The sequence below is a fragment of the Mytilus trossulus genome, chromosome 11 (genome assembly GCF_036588685.1).
Source record: "Mytilus trossulus isolate FHL-02 chromosome 11, PNRI_Mtr1.1.1.hap1, whole genome shotgun sequence".
NCBI classification, from domain to species: Eukaryota; Metazoa; Mollusca; class Bivalvia; order Mytilida; family Mytilidae; genus Mytilus; species Mytilus trossulus.
The window spans coordinates 49,500,227-49,518,855 of record NC_086383.1 but is presented as its reverse complement, the minus strand read 5'-3'; the positions used below and the strand labels follow the sequence as shown (position 1 = coordinate 49,518,855).

General features: G+C 32.1%; 1 protein-coding gene across 1 annotated transcript; it reads left to right on the top strand.

The window, feature by feature from the left end:
- Positions 1–6,915: 6,915 nt before the first annotated feature.
- LOC134691267 (matrilin-4-like) lies at positions 6,916–16,357 on the top strand. Its single transcript, XM_063551682.1, has 10 exons — positions 6,916–7,053; positions 7,463–7,534; positions 8,473–8,622; positions 9,751–10,056; positions 10,566–10,823; positions 12,141–12,311; positions 12,623–12,702; positions 13,157–13,250; positions 14,437–14,686; positions 16,165–16,357. The coding sequence occupies exons 1-10, from the start codon at positions 6,951–6,953 to the stop codon at positions 16,178–16,180; spliced, it is 1,500 nt and encodes a 499-aa protein (XP_063407752.1). The 5' UTR covers positions 6,916–6,950; the 3' UTR covers positions 16,181–16,357.
- Positions 16,358–18,629: the final 2,272 nt, after the last annotated feature.

Here is an 18,629-nt window from a genome sequence, read left to right as displayed (position 1 = left end):
TTCTTGGTTTTCGCACCATAACGTTAGTATAAGTAAATAGAAATCTATGAAATTTAAACACAAGGTTTATGACCATGGAAGGAAGGTTGGTATTGATTTTTGGAGTTTGGTCCCAACAGTTTAGGGAAAAAGGGGCCCAAAGGGTCCAAAATTAAACTTTGTTTGATTTCATCAAAATTGAATAATTGGGGGTCTTTGATATGCCGAATCTAACTGTATATGTAGATTCTCAACTTTTGGTCCCGTTTTCAAATTGGTCTACATTAAGGTCCAAAGGGTCCAAAATTAAACTTTAGTTTGATTTTGACAAAAAATGAATCGGTTGGGTTCTTTGATATGTTGAATCTAAAAATGTACTTAGATTCTTGATTATTGGCCCAGTTTTCAAGTTGGTCCAAATCGGGGTCCAAAATTAAACTTTGTTTGATTTCATCAAAAATTGAATCTTGGGGTTCTTTGATATGCCAAATCTAACTGTGTATGTAGATTCTTCATTTTTGTTCCTGTTTTCAAATTGGTCTACATTAAAGTCCAAAGGGTCCAAAATTAAACTAAGTTTGATTTTAACTAAAATTGAATTCTTGGGCCTCTTTGATATGCTGAATCTAAACATGTACTTAGATTTTTGATTAAGGGCCCAGTTTTCAAGTTGGTCCAAATCAGGATCTAAAATTATTATATTAAGTATTGTGCAATAGCAAGTCTTTTCAATTGTACAGTATTGTGCAATGGCAAGAAATATGTAATTGCAAAATATTGTGAAATAGCAAATTTTTTTTTAATTAGAGTTATCTTTCTTTGTCCAGAATAGTAAGCAAGAAATATCTTATTGTGCAATAGCAAGATTTTTTTTTAATTGGAGTTATCTTTCTTTGTCCAGAATCAACTTAAATCTTTGTTATATACAATATACAATGTATATTCACTTTTTACTACCAACTGATAAATTTAAATAATCTTTACCATTCAGTGATAACAAGCAGTTTTTTTTACATCTTAATATTTTATGATGTATTTAAATGAGTAGTTATTGTTGCAAACTCCATTAGAATATTTTAATTGAGATTAGTTTTGGAATAAGGGAAAGGGGGATGTGTTTAAAAAATTGGGTTCAATTTTTCTCATTTGAAATTTCATAAATAAAAAAAAAAATTCTTCAAACATTTTTTTGAGAGGATTAATATTCAACAGCATAGTGAATTGCCCTAAGAGAAAACAAAAATTTTAAGTTCATTAGAACACATTCATTCTGTGTCAGAAACCTATGCTGTGTCAACTATTTAATCACAGTCCAAATTTAGAGCTGAATCCAGCTTGAATGTTGTGTCCATACTTGCCCCAACCGTTCAGGGTTCAACCTCTACGGTCGTATAAAGCTACGCCCTGCGGAGCATCTGGTTTTTTAATAGTTTAACAAACAAGAATGAGCCAATATTAGTGATAGAAAAATCTAGAGAGAATTATTACCCGCTAAATTTTCAACGGTTTATATCTCAAAAACAAGAACACGGACCCTCCTTTTTTTCCTGCTTTTTTAGTTTCTTTATTTATATACTTGCAATTTATAGCAGTCTTTTAAAAAGCTTATTATTTTAACACAGAGTAGCGAACATCCTTAAACCTGGTTTTACAGCTAGACAAACCTCTCACTTGTTTGACTACATAACATTCCATTATATTGGCAACAATGTGTGAACATGTGTGACACAAACAGACATTATAGGTACAAATGTCAAAATAAGAGCTACAGCAGTCACCTTTGTATTTTATCCTTAATCACTATAAAAAAAAAACCAACCAAATGTGTCTACAAAGAAAAACAAAATGGCATTTAGACAAAGCAAATAATGGTTAGCAAAATTTATAAAACCAAGAATACAAAAAATGACCACAGCACAACATCATATTGGCAGACACATACTGGTAGGTACAAAGTCAGGTCAAAAATTGACTAAACAGTAGGAGTTAATAGTTTACAAAGACAAATGAAAAAAACACTATAACACGTAGTTAAGACGATAAACAACACCAGTACCTAGAACTATACCTCAAGACTCTCATGTATTTTTTGTGAAGTTGATAAAGGTTCTTTGACATGACCACTTATGTCAAAGTCGGGATAGAAGAAGTCTTGTAATGAGGTGGAGCAAGCTGAGACTATTGTCTAGAAGATCATAAACATTTCTGAATGTAAAATTAAATAATCTGGCTTCTTTTGACAACTGTCTGAAGGAACTCTGAGTCCTCTGACTCATATGAAAACAAAAATACAGTATGGAGGGTGCTTTCTTGCAATTTCCACCGAAGTCAGTGTGTCTTCAAAATTTGTGTTTAGTTCATCAATAACTGGTTTAATGATCTGAAATAATTACTTTACAGTTTCTACAATCACCATCACTAAATGGTTGATTGTTAATTTTTTATACGACCGCAAATTTTGAAAAAATTTTCGTCGTATATTGCTATCATGTTGGCGTCGTCGTCTGCGTTGTCGTCGTCGTTGTCGTCGTCGTCGTCTGAATACTTTTAGTTTTCGCACTCTAACTTTAGTAAAAGTGAATATAAATCTATAAAATTTTATCACAAGGTTTATGACCACAAAAGGAAGGTTGGTATTGATTTTGGGAGTTTTGGTCCCAACATTTTAGGAATTAGGGGCCAAAAAGGGCCCAAATAAGCATTTTCTTGGTTTTTGCACTATAACTTTAGTTTAAGTTAATAGAAATCTATGAAATTTAAACACAATGTTTATGACCACAAAAGGAAGGTTGGTATTGATTTTGGGAGTTTAGGTCACAACAGTTTAGGAATTAGGGGCCAAAAAGGGACCCAAATAAGCATTTTTCTTGGTTTTTGCACCCTAACTTTAGTATAAGTGAATAGAAATCTATGAAATTTAAACACAAGGTTTATGACCATAAAAGGGAGGTTGGTAATGATTTTGGGAGTTTTGGTCCCAACAGTTTAGGAATAAGGGGCCCAAAGGGTCCAAAATTAAACTTTGTTTGATTTCATCAAAATTGAATAATTGGGATTCTTTGATATGCCGAATCTAACTGTGTATGTAGATTTTTAACTTTTGTCCCTTTTTCAAATTGGTCTACATTAAGGTCCAAAGGGTCCAAAATTAAACTTCATTTGAATTTGACAAAAAATTTATCGTTTGGGTTCTTTGATATGCTGAATCTAAAAATGTACTTAGATTCTTGATTATCGGCCCAGTTTTCAAGTTGGTCCAAATCTGGGTCCAAAATTAAACTTTGTTTGATTTCATCAAAAATTGAATAAATGGGGTTCTTTGATATGCCAAATCTAACTGTGTATGTAGATTCCTCATTTTTGGTCTTGTTTTCAAATAGGTCTACATTTAAGTCCAAAGGGTCCAAAATAAAACTTAGTTTGATTTTAACAAAAATTGAAAACTTGGGGTTCTTTGATATGCTAAATCCAAACATGTACTTAGATTTTTGATAATGGGCCCAGTTTTCAAGTTGGTCCAAATCAGGATCTAAAATTATTATAATATTAAGTTTGTGCAATAGCAAGTCTTTTCAATTGCACAGTATTGCGCAATGGCAAGAAATATCTTATTGCAAAATATTGTGAAATAGCAATTTTGTTTTTAATTAGAGTTATCTTTCTTTGTCCAGAATAGTAAGCAAGAAATATCTAATTGTATGAATTTTTTTTATTTGGAGTTATCTTTCTTTGTCCAGAATCAACTTAAATCTTTGTTATATATACAATATACAATGTATATTCACTTTTTACTACCAACTGATAAATTAAAATAATCTTTACCATTCAGTGATAACAAGCAGTTTTTTTACATCTTAATATTTTATGATGTATTTTAATGAGTAGTTATTGTTGCAAACTCCATTAGAAATTTTAATTGAGATTAGTTTTGGAATAAGGGAAAGGGGGATGTGATTAAAAAAATTGGGTTCAATTTTCTCATTTGAAATTTCATAAATGAAAAGAAAATTTCTTCAAACATTTTTTTGAGAGGATTAATATTCAACAGCATAGTGAATTGCTCTAAGAGAAAACAAAAATTTTAAGTTCATTAGAACACATTCATTCTGTGTCAGAAACCTATGCTGTGTCAACTATTTAATCACAATCCAAATTTAGAGCTGAATCCAGCTTGAATGTTGTGTCCATACTTGCCCCAACCGTTCAGGGTTCAACCTCTGCGGTCGTATAAAGCTACGCCCTGCGGAGCATCTGGTCTTTATTAGGAAGTTCTGATTTATTATTGGTCTGAACCTTTGGTTTGTTTGATATCAGTTTTTCATTGATTATTTTAATCTTACTTTGAATTGTAGGTAAATGTCCTTCTAAAGTGTCATGCGTTTGACAAATATAAGTGCTTTCTTGCAATTTACGTCATGCGTTCACAAAAGTAGTTAAGTCCATCAATATTTGGATGCTGATCGTTTTAACTATTAAAGTTCCTATACATCTATTTTACATGTTTTAGTAACTCAAACATGTTAAAAAAAATTGACAATAGAAATTAAAAAAAAAAATGAAGATAAAGCGTCCATATAAATGTACGAAATTCTCTTGTCCTTGTGTTCTTTTTATCAAATTAAAAAGATGTGGTATATGAATTCCAATGAGACACTCTCCACAAGGAACCAAATGAAACAGAATTTAACAACTGTAAGTTAACGTAAGATCTTCAAAAATGAGTAAAACAGTTTTCGTGTTTTGATCTGAGCGTCACTGATGAGTCTGATGTAGACGAAACGCGCGTCTGGCGTATCAAATTATAATCATGGTACCTTTGATAACTATTCGTATAGTTAGCTATGAAAGGGCCCGAAGTGACAAATGTCAAACATTTCAAACGAAAAAACAAACGGCATTTATTTACAAAATTACTAACAAAAAATAAATATAACATACAGCAACAAACGACAACCACCGAATTCGGCTTCTGACTTGAAACACGCACATATAGCATGCGGCGGGTTTTAGCAGGCGCCCAACGTTCCACTAACCCGGGAAAGTTGTGTAACAGTACACCGCATGAACAAACTAAAAAAATCAGTTGAAAAGGGCGTTACCCATCAGATCGATACAAAGCACAAAAATAAGTAACAAAAACACAGAGTGACGTGACAGGGTAGTATACATTCCCACAACAAAAAGACACTGAGTACAGATCTGAGTGTACTCGCAGCTGTTGACAGCTAGTTTAAAGCCATTAACAACTATATAATAAAAGTGTTCATGTTTCCACCCCGCTTCAGGACAATACTAAATGTACCGATTGTTTTTGGAAGATCGAGGTACCTCAGAAGAAATGATTTTGAATACAAACTTTTGCGTGGAAGTAACCACTTTCACATTTCCTGCATGTACTAGAAAATAGACAGTATAGATGATGATAAGATTGGGATGTAAGGGCAGTGTCAACTATTACCAGACGAACACCATGAGAACATGGGAATGTGATATGTGTAGATATGAATATAAACCTTACTTTGTTCAGTACACGCTCAGTCGGAATGTTTAAGTGCTTGTACACCTTTGTGGTATCACAATAGCAATGGCTAAAACGGTTTATAAAATTGCAGTTAGATTTCTTCCCCAACTAACGTTAACTGATCAGTTATAAAATATGTTATCAGATTGCTCAAGTGAAAGATTTTTAGTATGAAGCGAGTGCTGTGAAAAACAAATAAATAATTATAATTTTAAAAGAACCATCCAGTTCCAGATAGATGATGTCTTTGTCATGAGTTTCAAACAGAATGATTACTTACCATAATATGGCATTAAGGGGAAATAATCTTTATTGGGTAATTGTAAATTGTAAATTAAAAATTAAATGAATAATACCAGGCTTATAGTTCGTTTCTTAGTGTGTCACATTGAAGTGTTGTGTTTCTGTTGTGTCGAAGTTCTCCTATTATATTTGATTTGTTTCCCTCAGTTTTAGTTTGTAACCCGGATTTGATTTTTCCTCAATCAATTTATGAATATCATAACACATTTACAAGAAAGGATTGTATTTTTGAAAGTGTTCATAATGTATTACAAACACGCCATTTAGATGCTATCTATCTTCAATTTAAATGACTACATGAAAAAACCCACTAAATTTTACTTGTCTAATTAATTAATTCAGGATTTATGTAAAAGGAGAAATGTTTTATTCTTGATTAATAAAAGCTTTTTTTTTTTAATAAACACTTTTTTTTTATTCCAATTATTGTTTTATTATTTAGATATCGTTATATAGCTTACTTCGCAATTATTTTCGATCGCAAGCGTACAAGTAGATGATTTAGTACTTCGGTGCTGACACGATTTAACAAACTTTACTAAAATTGTCCGTTTATAAATTCAATTACTTTAGTATAAAGAAACTAAGGTTTAAACTCCCTCAGGCAAAATTGGCTTTAGATAATTTGGCTATATATTTTAGGGTTTTTGTTATATAGCTCTTTAACGGTTTTGGTACTTATACATCTTCGGATTTCAAATGTTTGGCTTTCAGCGTTCCTGATGAAGGTCAATCCATAAAAACGCTTCGGACACAAGAAATTATTAAACATGCTGTTTTCAATTTTTTTACAGAAACACTTGATGTCCTTGATACAAATCGGTATCATACATTCACAGTGTTCCGTCTTTTTAAGTTTAAAAAAGGAAAAAGGACGTTACACTTGTAATAAGCAGGCTTAAAGATATCAAATATGTTTTAATAATTAGCTAGACGACAGCATTAAGTAGGAGCAGTTAAAATACAAACCTTCCCCGGATTAAATTTGAAGTATTTTCCTTGTTTTACAATGTAAATATAATTTTAAAACGTTATCAGCCACACACACAAGGTAACTACTAAATTTTAAGAAACATATTTCACATAAGAGATTTCCTGGTAGAAAGAAATAAAAGTATAGTATTGAACTCCTTTTGGTCAGACAACCATGTCTTTAATTCCCGTCTGGTTGGTGACTCTGTTCGTTGTCTGCAGTGCAACTACAATACCTACTACAGTTGATGGTCAATGTGACTGCAAAAAGATTCAAGGTAGCTAATTTAATGTTAACACCATTTTCAACTTCTTATAGTACATTCTAACTTTTTAATAGAGCAGGGATATGATTGCATTTCTATACTTTGTTTAAAATAAATTATTCATTCTTGAATAGTTGCTGTTATGTTTTGTAAACATATAGCGATCTAGCAAATTTGAAATTCAGCAAAAAAGAGAAAAATATTAAAACTCTAAGATCATGTCAAATGCATTAACGGGATCAGCGACTGTAATGTTGTTACCCTATTTATTGTTTAGTAATTTCTGAAGTATATTGTTCAACCGCCTTTTATATATGAATTTTACGTTATAAGCTATAAAAATCAAGAACAAATGCGTAAGAATATGGCTGAATGATTAAAATAATACAAAATGGAAAGTATCAAAATCATTTTTTGTTAGGCATAAAGGATGAAGTGACTCGATTGAACGCGGCAATTAACTTGGCAGAAAGAACGTGTAAATCTAAAGCAGGTATGTAAATAGACATAGTTAAGCAGGTCCGGGGACACAGTTATCGTCCTTTAATTTTCGTTATCCATATTTCGGTAAAGTAGTGATTTATTCCAGTCTTAAAAGGAAACCAGTTAGTATGCATGAAGCTGTCAAACTGAATTATAGACCCCTTTAACATAAAATTGTCCATATTTTGAGTTAGAGCTGATATTTTTTTTTCGATAACTTTGATATACTTTGTCCCAAAAGAAGCCAATTACAATGTAAACATCTTTTTTTGGATTGATTTGTTTTTGTGTTTTTTGTGTAAGGAAATTCACTTCAAAATAACTTATTTTCTCAGGGTAGCTTTTATATGAAATGTTGAATTTTCTATAAATATGAGTTTTGTCTGCTTCAGATAAATAACTAGATATAAAAACACAACGGGCTGTATGGTATAATTGCTAATGAGACAACAATCCTCCAGCTTCCATCAATATAAACGTAAACTATATTAGTTTAGTTTAAACATATTTATTTACAGTGGATTGGGAAACAAGTTTTGCAACTTATATTAATCCCTTTCCACTTTGCGGATGAGAGTGCTGCCTTGTAGCGGCATTAGCCTACTCTTTTTCGAAATCTACAAGGGTGTTTTAAACGTGCAAGAGATATGGCTCTCTCTTAACACGGGTCAGCCATTTATCGTCCCCTTCCGACGGACTATCATCGTTTCCTCAAGACCATACTCGCAAATGGTGTCAAGGGAGAGCCGAAAATTGAGTTCCTGAAATTTTCATCCTAAACGGGAATCGAACCAGGAACCTTTGTGTTAGTAGTCCGATGCACTAACCACTACACCACGGCTCTCTAAACTAAATTAACGTCATGAAAACAAATAATATGGTAGTGAGCAGTCTGCAAATGATAAATATAATCAAAACATTGAGTATTATTTTTACAATATTTTTCAGTGGATTGCAGCTGGTCTGATTACGGTCCTTGGACGGATTGTACCAAAACATGTAGTGGAGGAACAAGAACCAGAAATAGAACATGTGCCAACCCTGTCTGTAGTGGGAGTGCTATACAAATAGAGGCGTGTAACACGGATCCTTGTCCAGGTCTGAAGTCAACTAGGGCTGCTTGTTTTTAAATATCAAATTGACTTGACTACTTGAATTTAAAATTATTGACTTCTGTTTTACGGTTTTTCATTAAATTGGTTATAAACCTTAACACATCTGATCTTTCGACCGTATTTGATAGATTATGAAAGCTGTTTCCATAAATAATTTTCTTTTGCAATTATTTTAGCCGAAAAAATAAATTATGACTGGAACTTTGCAGGAACTGTTTTGTTTTACCAGCAGACATAAACATTGTCCATAGTTTTTTTGGCTATGAATATTAAGGGCGACTACAGCCAATGATTGCATATTGTTGATAATAAAGAACTGTAATATTGAAATTTTTAATTACTGTTATTCATAGACATTTACCTTACACATATGACTTCACATGTAAATTCCTACCCTATACGTTCAATTAATCTTTTTTTAATTTTTGAAAGTAATGTAATGACGAAGCCAATTTGCAATTTTTCATTAGTTTTGATTAAAAATAATTAAATAGCTGTTCGTTTCGAAAATTGTGAATACTTGTAGTTAAATTAAATTAAGATATACAAACGGCAGCGACAAAAGCTCCGTTTGACCAGAAAAAAACCAACATATAATATGGTGAACATACAGAATAAAGCCAATAAGTCAAATTGTCAATTTTTTTAAAGAATAAACTGAAGGTTAGAGTATTATCTTTTTTGCTCCAATATTTAATTGGTGTTTTTTTTTTGGAATTTTACAGTTCCCGTATTGTAAAGCACTTTCCAAGATTATTGAGAGGATCAACATCGAAAGCTTTTGGTAAAAACAATGACTTCTGATATTTCTTTTTATTTCAATTTCAAAACTTGCCCATTTTTTTCAATTTCGATTTTATGTTTTAAGATGTGACTACAAGATGACTAATTTAGCCCTTTCAGAATCTAATGCATCCTGGACAAAATTTCAAAAATGTACACCAAAACATCGTGAATGGTTAGAAATATCATAAACAATAGAAATTGAACCAATGGAGTGACGTTATTTTTCATTTTGGGGTACGAACAATGAAATTACCCATGATGCTTTACCAATTACATTACCATTACTTACGAGATTCTGTATGGGGCATTTCATATCTCTTTTCAGTATGTAGTGCTAAAGCCGACGTCGTCTTCCTATTGGACTCTTCTGGAAGTGTTGGAGCCACAAACTTCAAGAAAATGTTAAAATTCGTGCAAGGAGTTGCGAGCAAATTTAGCGTTGGTTTAAACAATATCCAGGTTGGCGTTGATACATTCCAAAGTACTGTAAAAAGTGAATTCAAGTTGAACCAGTTCCTCGACAAAAATGATCTTATAACTGCAATTGGAAATATTGTTTACAAAACTGGCGGAACAAAAACGGGTCCAGCTATTAAGTTTATGACGACTTACAGTTTCAGTACAGCGGCAGGTTAGGAATTTTTCTCTTTCAATATTAACCTCGCGATGCTTTTTTTCAAATTTTATGCTGGTTGTATCTGTAATGCGTTGTTTTCAAAAGAAATATTAGATCTTTCTTAAATAAAACTTATCTTTTTTTTAATTAAATCAAAGCCTTCTTTTTCAATTTATCACCAAGAAAAGTAAAAAAAAAAATAAATAATGTGAAAGTCTCTTCATAAGAGAATTGAATTTAGCATGATTTAATCAGGATTGATCAAAATATCGGTTTGCAATTAAGCATCGAAATAAAAAGTTTCATATAACATGTTAAACATGTTAAATTGTATGAAGTAGTATATGTTATTTTGAGTGACATTGATATAATTGAATCATATGTTTTTGTTGTCTTTATATTGAACAGTACTACATGTAGCTATATATTGTGTTCTTCCACTAATTTGAATGTAAGCTGAACTTTTGGCAGATTTATAAAACTTTCGGTCACAGCATAATTATACAAGACATATTTTTATACAGGTCATAGGACCGGTGTTCCTAAGATTGGTATTGTTATCACTGATGGAAAATCAAATGACCAGGCTAACACTTTGGCGGAGTCTAAGAATGCACGTGCAAGTGGTATACAGCTCATTGCTATTGGCATTGGGGATGGTATAAATACTATAGAATTAGAAGGCATCGCCAACAAACCAAAAACCGAATATGTGTACAATGTAAAAAATTTCGATGTGCTAAACATATTGCAAGCGTCACTGTCTGCAAGGACTTGTAAAGGTATTTTTTCTCTTATTTTACCTTTAAAAACGTTATTTGTTCATGTATTTTAAATTTAATGAAAGAATAAGAGATAAAAAAGTGAGTTCCATAATTTGTTTATTATAGAAATAATGACTATAGAGCATTTGTTAATCAAAGGTATAATGAAGCTTATTTATATTTTATAAAAAATTTTCAAACATGAAAGGGGCATTGAAAGCATTAATCAGTATACATATTTATGTTTTCAGTATCAAAAGGTAAGATTTTTTGCATTGTCTAATTTTCTAAACGTATATTGTCTTTTGTAAACGTATATTGTCTTTTTTAAACGTATATTGACTTTTTTAAACGTATATTGACTTTTCTAAATGTATATTGACTTTTCTAAACGTTTATTAACTTTTCTAAACGTTTATTGACTTTTCTAAACGTATATTGACTTTTCTAAACGTATAATATGAGTATTATGAATGAAGACTCTTTCAATTCAAGTATATTTATAGAGTAACTGCTACGCGACTATTTTTTTTCTCATGTCAGCATGGATTGACTTCAAACTCATACAGGTGTTTATATATTTTCAGTAATTTTGTAATAAAATAATTAGAAAATGTGAACGTTATTCTAAGACAAAATTGTCAGTTACTTTGACAAAAACTGTCATATATATACCAACTTATTCTACTGTCATCATTACAGTATTGTATGGTTAAAACAAATCAGATTTTGAAATATGTTTTATTTCGTTTTTAAAAGCATGCATGCTCCTATATACTAGAACTAGATCATGTACCAACCCTTCTCCTTCAAAAGGTGTTGCTCCATGCAACGGAAGTGCTATACAATCAGAAGCATGTAATATAAACCCGTGTCCAGGTATATGAGCTAGTCAGGTGTTAAACCCCCCCCCCCCAAAAAAAAAAAAAAAAATAATCCGAATTTTCCGTTGTCTTTTTTTTTTATTGAAGTCTTGCACAAATTGATAAATGTCACAGTGATATTCATTAAAAACTATTTTTAAAAGAGCATTTTTATATTTACAAAATAATTTCTACACGACTATAATATTTTTCTCATGTCAGCATTGATTGACTTCAATACTCATACAGGTGTTTATATATTTTCAGCAGTTTTGTGAAAAAATAATTGGAAAATGTGAAAATTATTTTAAGACGAAATTGCCAGTTACGTAAAATATATACCAACTTATCCTACTGACATAATTACAGTATGGTATGGTTAAATAAAAAAATTCTAATATTGATATATGCTTTATTTCGTTTTTAAAGCATGCATACTTTTTTTACAAATATAATTTAACAACAATTTTAGTTGATGGTGGCTGGTCTAATAACGATCCATGGTCAGCTTGTACCAAGAAATGTGGCGATGGAACACGAACTAGAACTAGAACATGTACCAATCCTTCTCCTTCAAAAGGTGGTGCTCCATGTAAAGGAAGTGCTATACAATCAGAAGCATGTAATATAAACCCGTGTCCAGGTATATTAGCTAGTCAGTTGATAATAAATTCAACAACCAACAGAAATTTTCCATTGTCTTCTTTGTGTAATTTTGAGATTGAAGTCATGTACAGATTAATATATGTCCAAGAGTGATATCCGGTCAAAACGAATTAAGAATTTTTTTATATTTCCAGAATACTTTCTATACAACTATTATTATATTTCTTAAGTCAGCTTGTCTTCAATACGTATACAAGTGTTTATATTTTTCAAGCAGATGCATTTAACATGCATAGTAAGATTATATGAAATAAGCAATGTTATTTGTTTAATTCTAATTAATTTTAGCTTGTCCGTCGGGCTGGACTATGTATGGATCTAGCTGTTACTTCTTTAGTCACACTTCGGAAACATGGACTGACGCCGTTGTAAGTAGATATTATTCACTTGTAACATCATATAAACTCTAACATTTGAAATACTTAAACAATGTTTCCCGCCACTTTTCCTCAATTTTTATATTGTAAACATTTTTTGTATTGACAGATCGTCCTCCTTAGCGTTTTAGATTCATTCTAAATTTAGTATTCAGGCGTAAAAACTGATTTTTTTTTATTTCAATAGTCAGCTTAAATTGCAAACATCTTTTACTTGTAAGCAACGCATTTATTCAAGATGACATTATCAAATTTGACTAAAAATACGGTGTTTTATATTGTAAAAAAGCCCAATCGTCACTGATATCGATATCATAATGGGCGACATATATAAAACGATAGCAATTGATTGTATAGCCATGTAATAGTAGATCAGCAGAATATATCAACTTAATTATTCGTCTTAAAAAATATATCTTATATTTCTTTTTTTTTGTCATTAAAGAGTATTTGCCAAACAAAAAATAGTATCCTTGCAGAAATTGGATCTTCTGGTGAAAATAGATTCTTGAAGAATACGGCATCTAATTATGGAGGAAGTAAGCGAAAATCATAGCCGATTCGCCGTTTCAGAATCTAATGCATTCTGGGTAAAATTTCCAAAAGCATACACCCAAACGTTGGTTGAAAACGAGATAAACAATAGAAATTAAACCAATGAAGCAACGATATTTTTATTTTGGTGTACGAACAATGAGTTTACCCATAGTCCTCAAGATTCTGAAAAGGCGAATAAATCAGCTAATAAAAACCAGGGACTTGATATAATAAGCGGTTAATAAGGGCTTCATACCAAAGTGTCAACAAAACACAACAGAGAAAACTCTAAACACTGACTTACACGAACACCACAAAGGCGAAGGTGTTCTCAGGTGTTCCAAAAGGTAACAAGAACCCGCTTCCCATATCTCACCCGTCGTGTACAAATTCAGCGAAATTGAAGAAAAGACTTATCTACGACAATAAGAATATAACCCTGGTCAACTGTTACATAGATATTCTATACCGGTCAAATAACCAATCGCTTAAAATGAATTTGATGCGACTGTCATACAAGTGAGAGGTTTAGCAAACTATAAAACCAGGTTCAATCCACCATTTTTTTACATGAGAAAATGCATTAACCAAGTCAGGAATATGAAAGTTTTTATCCATTCGTTTGATGTGTTTGAACTTTTGAATTCGCCATTTGATATGGGACTTTCTTTTTTGAATTTTCCTCGGAGTTCAGTATTTTTGTGTTTTTACTTTTTAAAATGTAGAAGCGTCCTTTCAAAGATAATGGACTGTCAACATCAAATCATTATAATAAAATTGCTTTTTATTACACAGTTACTTTTATGCAATTTGCTGTTGAATATTATCACTTTTCTTTAACAAATTTATCACGTGCTTCACTGGTATCAAATAATTTGAATAAAAGAAACAGTACTTTTTTTCGATATCTGAAACTCAAAAACATTTTTAATAAACAAATCAAGATAAAAAAACCCTGACGGAATAGAACGAATATATTCAGTCCAAATTGAGCAAACCCGGGTGAATCGACGGCGTAACATTTCCGCCGAAATCTGGCCAAATTATCACGATAGGAAATAACAATCAATCCGTTAACATATATATCTCCAATGATAAGATTGTTTAACCAAATAGCGATGAAGACCGAAAAACATACGAGATTTAATACTATGGTATCATTTTAACCATGCTGATTTTACTTATTAGTTTTTTGGCTCGGGGGAACAGATAGTGCAAGTGAAGGAAACTGGTATTGGAGGACCAGTGGTAAGAGATTCAGTGTAACTGATTGGGGTAGTTATACTAAAAACGGAGGATGGTGGTCGTCTAAGAAGGTTACTGTTAAAGAACCAAATAACAGTGACGGCAAGGAACATTGTCTTGAATTTGCGGATACAAAGCGTTACAAATGGAACGATAACGGTTGCTGGAAGAGTTTTAAATATATTTGCGAAAAGTGAGTATCGTTTGTCGTGTTAAGGATGCAGTCATGTCATGTTAAGGAATTTTAGTCAGATGTTCAAACTGCGTAGATTTTATAAAACAATACATGGTAAAAATACTCCAATCACACATTTTCTTTTCAAAGAAGACAATAATAGCTCATGAAAGGTCAGAATCAGAATTAAGGTGGCTCGGGACTATTCGACTGCGCACAATTTCACGCATGAATTACAAAATTATTTCTCGTAAATTCGATATAATTTTTTTTAAATATTTTGATTGATTAGAAATGTTAAATCATTGTAGTTAGGTGAATAATAGAAAATTTTCGTTATAATTCGTATATTTCAGCTTTTTACATTACAGTTTAGGATCAAGTGTCAGAAGGTTTTTTTTGATAATCCGATAAAAAATATGTCAACACCTCTATTTTCCCTATCATTTCATTGAAAAATTGTCCCTTTTACATACCTGTTTAAAAGTAAAATTTTGAGCTTAAATGGTCCGTGACCCACTATTTTTTTCGACCAAATTCAATTTCTGTAAAGAATAAAATAACAAAAAATACGGCACTTCTGATAGAAACTTTGAATAGGCCCCGAGCCACCTTAAAGCAGATTTAATGTCTTTTCTTACGATTTTAGACCAAAAAAATGTCAATGCTATATATTTAGTAAAAGTCCGTTGCTGCCTTTTCCCGCCATTTCAAAAAAATATCTTGAAAATGAAATGCATTATTTTACAATAGCTCATTTTGTTCCTTAGATAGTGCTTCTCTGATCTATAGTGTCAATTATATATTACCGATTTTGTAAATTTTACCTGAACACATTTTTTAGCTCTTCTATATGTCATTTGTTTACAGATACGATTAAGTCACCACTTTGAAAAATGCGCTTAATGTTACACAGACAGCTATCGACAGGATTTAACATATGATACGATATTTTCCGTCGATGATCGATTGTACAATTTTTTTAAAATGTATTCGAGGAGAAATACATCAGGGAGACAACAGACCGATAAATTTGTAATGGCTCATTTTAAAATATAACTGAAAAAAAGAGACAAAAGAGTAGATTTAAAATAAAACTGATGATTAACGTATATTCGCTGACACCAATTGTCGGGAATATTTGATTATGTTTTGTCAAATAGATAAAGGAAGATGTGATGTGATTGCCAATGAGACAACTCTCCATCCAAATAACAATTTAAACAAGTAAACCATTATAGGTCATGCATAAGTATGCATTTAAAAATACAGGTATACTAACTTTGTTTTCTGTCTAACAATGTCATTCGTGTTTTATCTTTTTTCATGAAATCCACAAATTTGTACCCCACGAATAACTTGGAATAATGATGAAGACACAGTACTTGATATTTTGATTGAGATTTAATAAGAGCATATGTAACACAAGTTGTTATTAATACAGTATAATTGCAGTATATATGTATTTAATTTTCATCTTTGACTTCATGTTGTAGGCAGAAGCAGGTTTAAAACAAGAACAACAACAAAAAAGGATGACCGAAAGAAAAAATTTCTAAATGGACTACTGAACATGCTGAAGGAGTTTTCCTAGCAATTTCTGTACTGTTTACTGATATATACTTTGAAATATAGCAACTGACTTCTTTCCTTCACTGAAATATTCTTACAATAAAAATTGTAAACTAACAGGGTTTGATTTTTTTTATTAAGTGGCATGTAACATCAGTATGATTGTCTAGATTGATGTGTATTCCATATGCTCTTCGCGCATAATAACGACATGGTTGAGAACGAATTAATTAATTTATTGCCTCGGCTTGTTGGAATTCTGGACATAGGTAATCTGTTTTCTTCGTCTGCGTCGGCGTCAACAATGTTTTATTTTGCGATAAGGTCAGTTTATGGAAACGACATTATTGAGAACGAATTAATTAATTTATTGCCTCGGCTTGTTGGAATAAAAATTCTAGACATAAGTATTCTATTTCGTTGTCTACGTCGGCGTCAACAATGTTTTATTTTGCGATAAGGTCAGTTAATGGAAAACCTCTAGTACGCGTAGGTCAATAATATTTGGTATGTAATTGAATAAGCATTTATCCATCTTATTTCCTAGTAGTTTTTAAGCCCCTCCCTCTAAGTCATGGTCTAATGACTTTTACTAAATTACATGTACTAAGTATTAGTTTGTGATAGGCCAATTGTTGAAATGGAATCATTAGTTGGAGGTATATAACATTGGGTACGCAGCTGGTTCAACATTGGCACATCTTATTTCAATAGAGATTATTAGACCCAAGAACAATATTTGGTATGAAGTTGTATTAGCATTGGCATATCTCGTTCCCATGGAGATTGTTTTGCCTTGAACCATCAGTAATGGTACATTGACAATTAACATTTTGCATAACTTACACATTAAAGTATTGCTATTTTAATGTTAACAACTGTATTTGACTATCAAAAAGGCAAGACATAAAGCTGCGTTTACAATTTATGGAATACGGTATCAAATAGGTATAGATTATCAGATGTTCTACATATTGATAGCGTAGATATCAGTCGCAAACCAAAATACTGGTTGTTTCATCACACAGAATGACGTCATTGCTAACTTCTAAGACATTGCACATTGATAATAAGTACCACTGACATCTCAAAACGAGAGAAGAACACAGGAATCGAGCAGGTAGATACAGGTAAGTAAGTTATCTAATACGTTCAAGTGAAAGTACTCGTCTCCGGTTTAGTGTTAGATATGAGCGGCAAAAGGTACCTAATAGTTATCAAAAGTACCAGGATTATAATTTTTTACGCCAGACGCGCGTTTCGTCTACATAAGACTCATCAGTGACGCTCTGATCAAAATAGTTAAAAAGCCAAATAAATACAAAGTTGAAGAGCATTGAGGATCCGAAATTCCAAAAAGTTGTGCCAAATACGGCTAAGGTAATCTACTCCTGGGGTAAGAAAATCCTTAGTATTTCGAAAAATTCAAAGTTTTGTAAACAGAAAATTTATAAAAATGACCATATAATTGATATTCATGTCAACACCGAAGTGCTGACTACTGGGCTGGTGATACCCTCGGGGACGAAACGTCCACCAAAAGTGGCATCGACCCAGTGGTGTAAATAGTTATCAAAAGTACCAGGATTATATTTTTTTACGCCAGACGCGCGTTTCGTCTACATAAGACTCATCAGTGACGCTCTGATCAAAATAGTTAAAAAGCCAAATAAATACAAAGTTGAAGAGCATTGAGGATCCGAAATTCCAAAAAGTTGTGCCAAATACGGCTAAGGTAATCTACTCCTGGGGTAAGAAAATCCTTAGTATTTCGAAAAATTCAAAGTTTTGTAAACAGAAAATTTATAAAAATGACCATATAATTGATATTCATGTCAACACCGAAGTGCTGACTACTGGGCTGGTGATACCCTCGGGGACGAAACGTCCACCAGCAGTGGCATCGACCAAGTGGTGTAAATAGTTATCAAAAGTACCAGGATTATAATTTATACGCCAGACGCGGGTTTCGTCTACATAAGACTCATCAGTGACGCTCAGATCAAAATAGTTAAAAAGCCAAATAAATACAAAGTTGAAGAGCATTGAGGATCCGAAATTCGAAAAAGTTGTGCCAAATACGGCTAAGGTAATCTACTCCTGGGGTAAGAAAATCCTTAGTGTTTCGAAAAAAATTCAAAGTTTTGTAAACAGAAAATTTATAAAAATGACCATATAATTGATATTCATGTCAACACCGAAGTGCTGACTCCTGGGCTGGTGATACCCTCGGGGACGAAACGTCCACCAGCAGTGGCATCGACCCAGTGGTGTAAATAGTTATCAAAAGTACCAGGATTATAATTTTTTACGCCAGACGCGCGTTTCGTCTACATAAGACTCATCAGTGACGCTCAGATCAAAATAGTTAAAAAGCCAAATAAATACA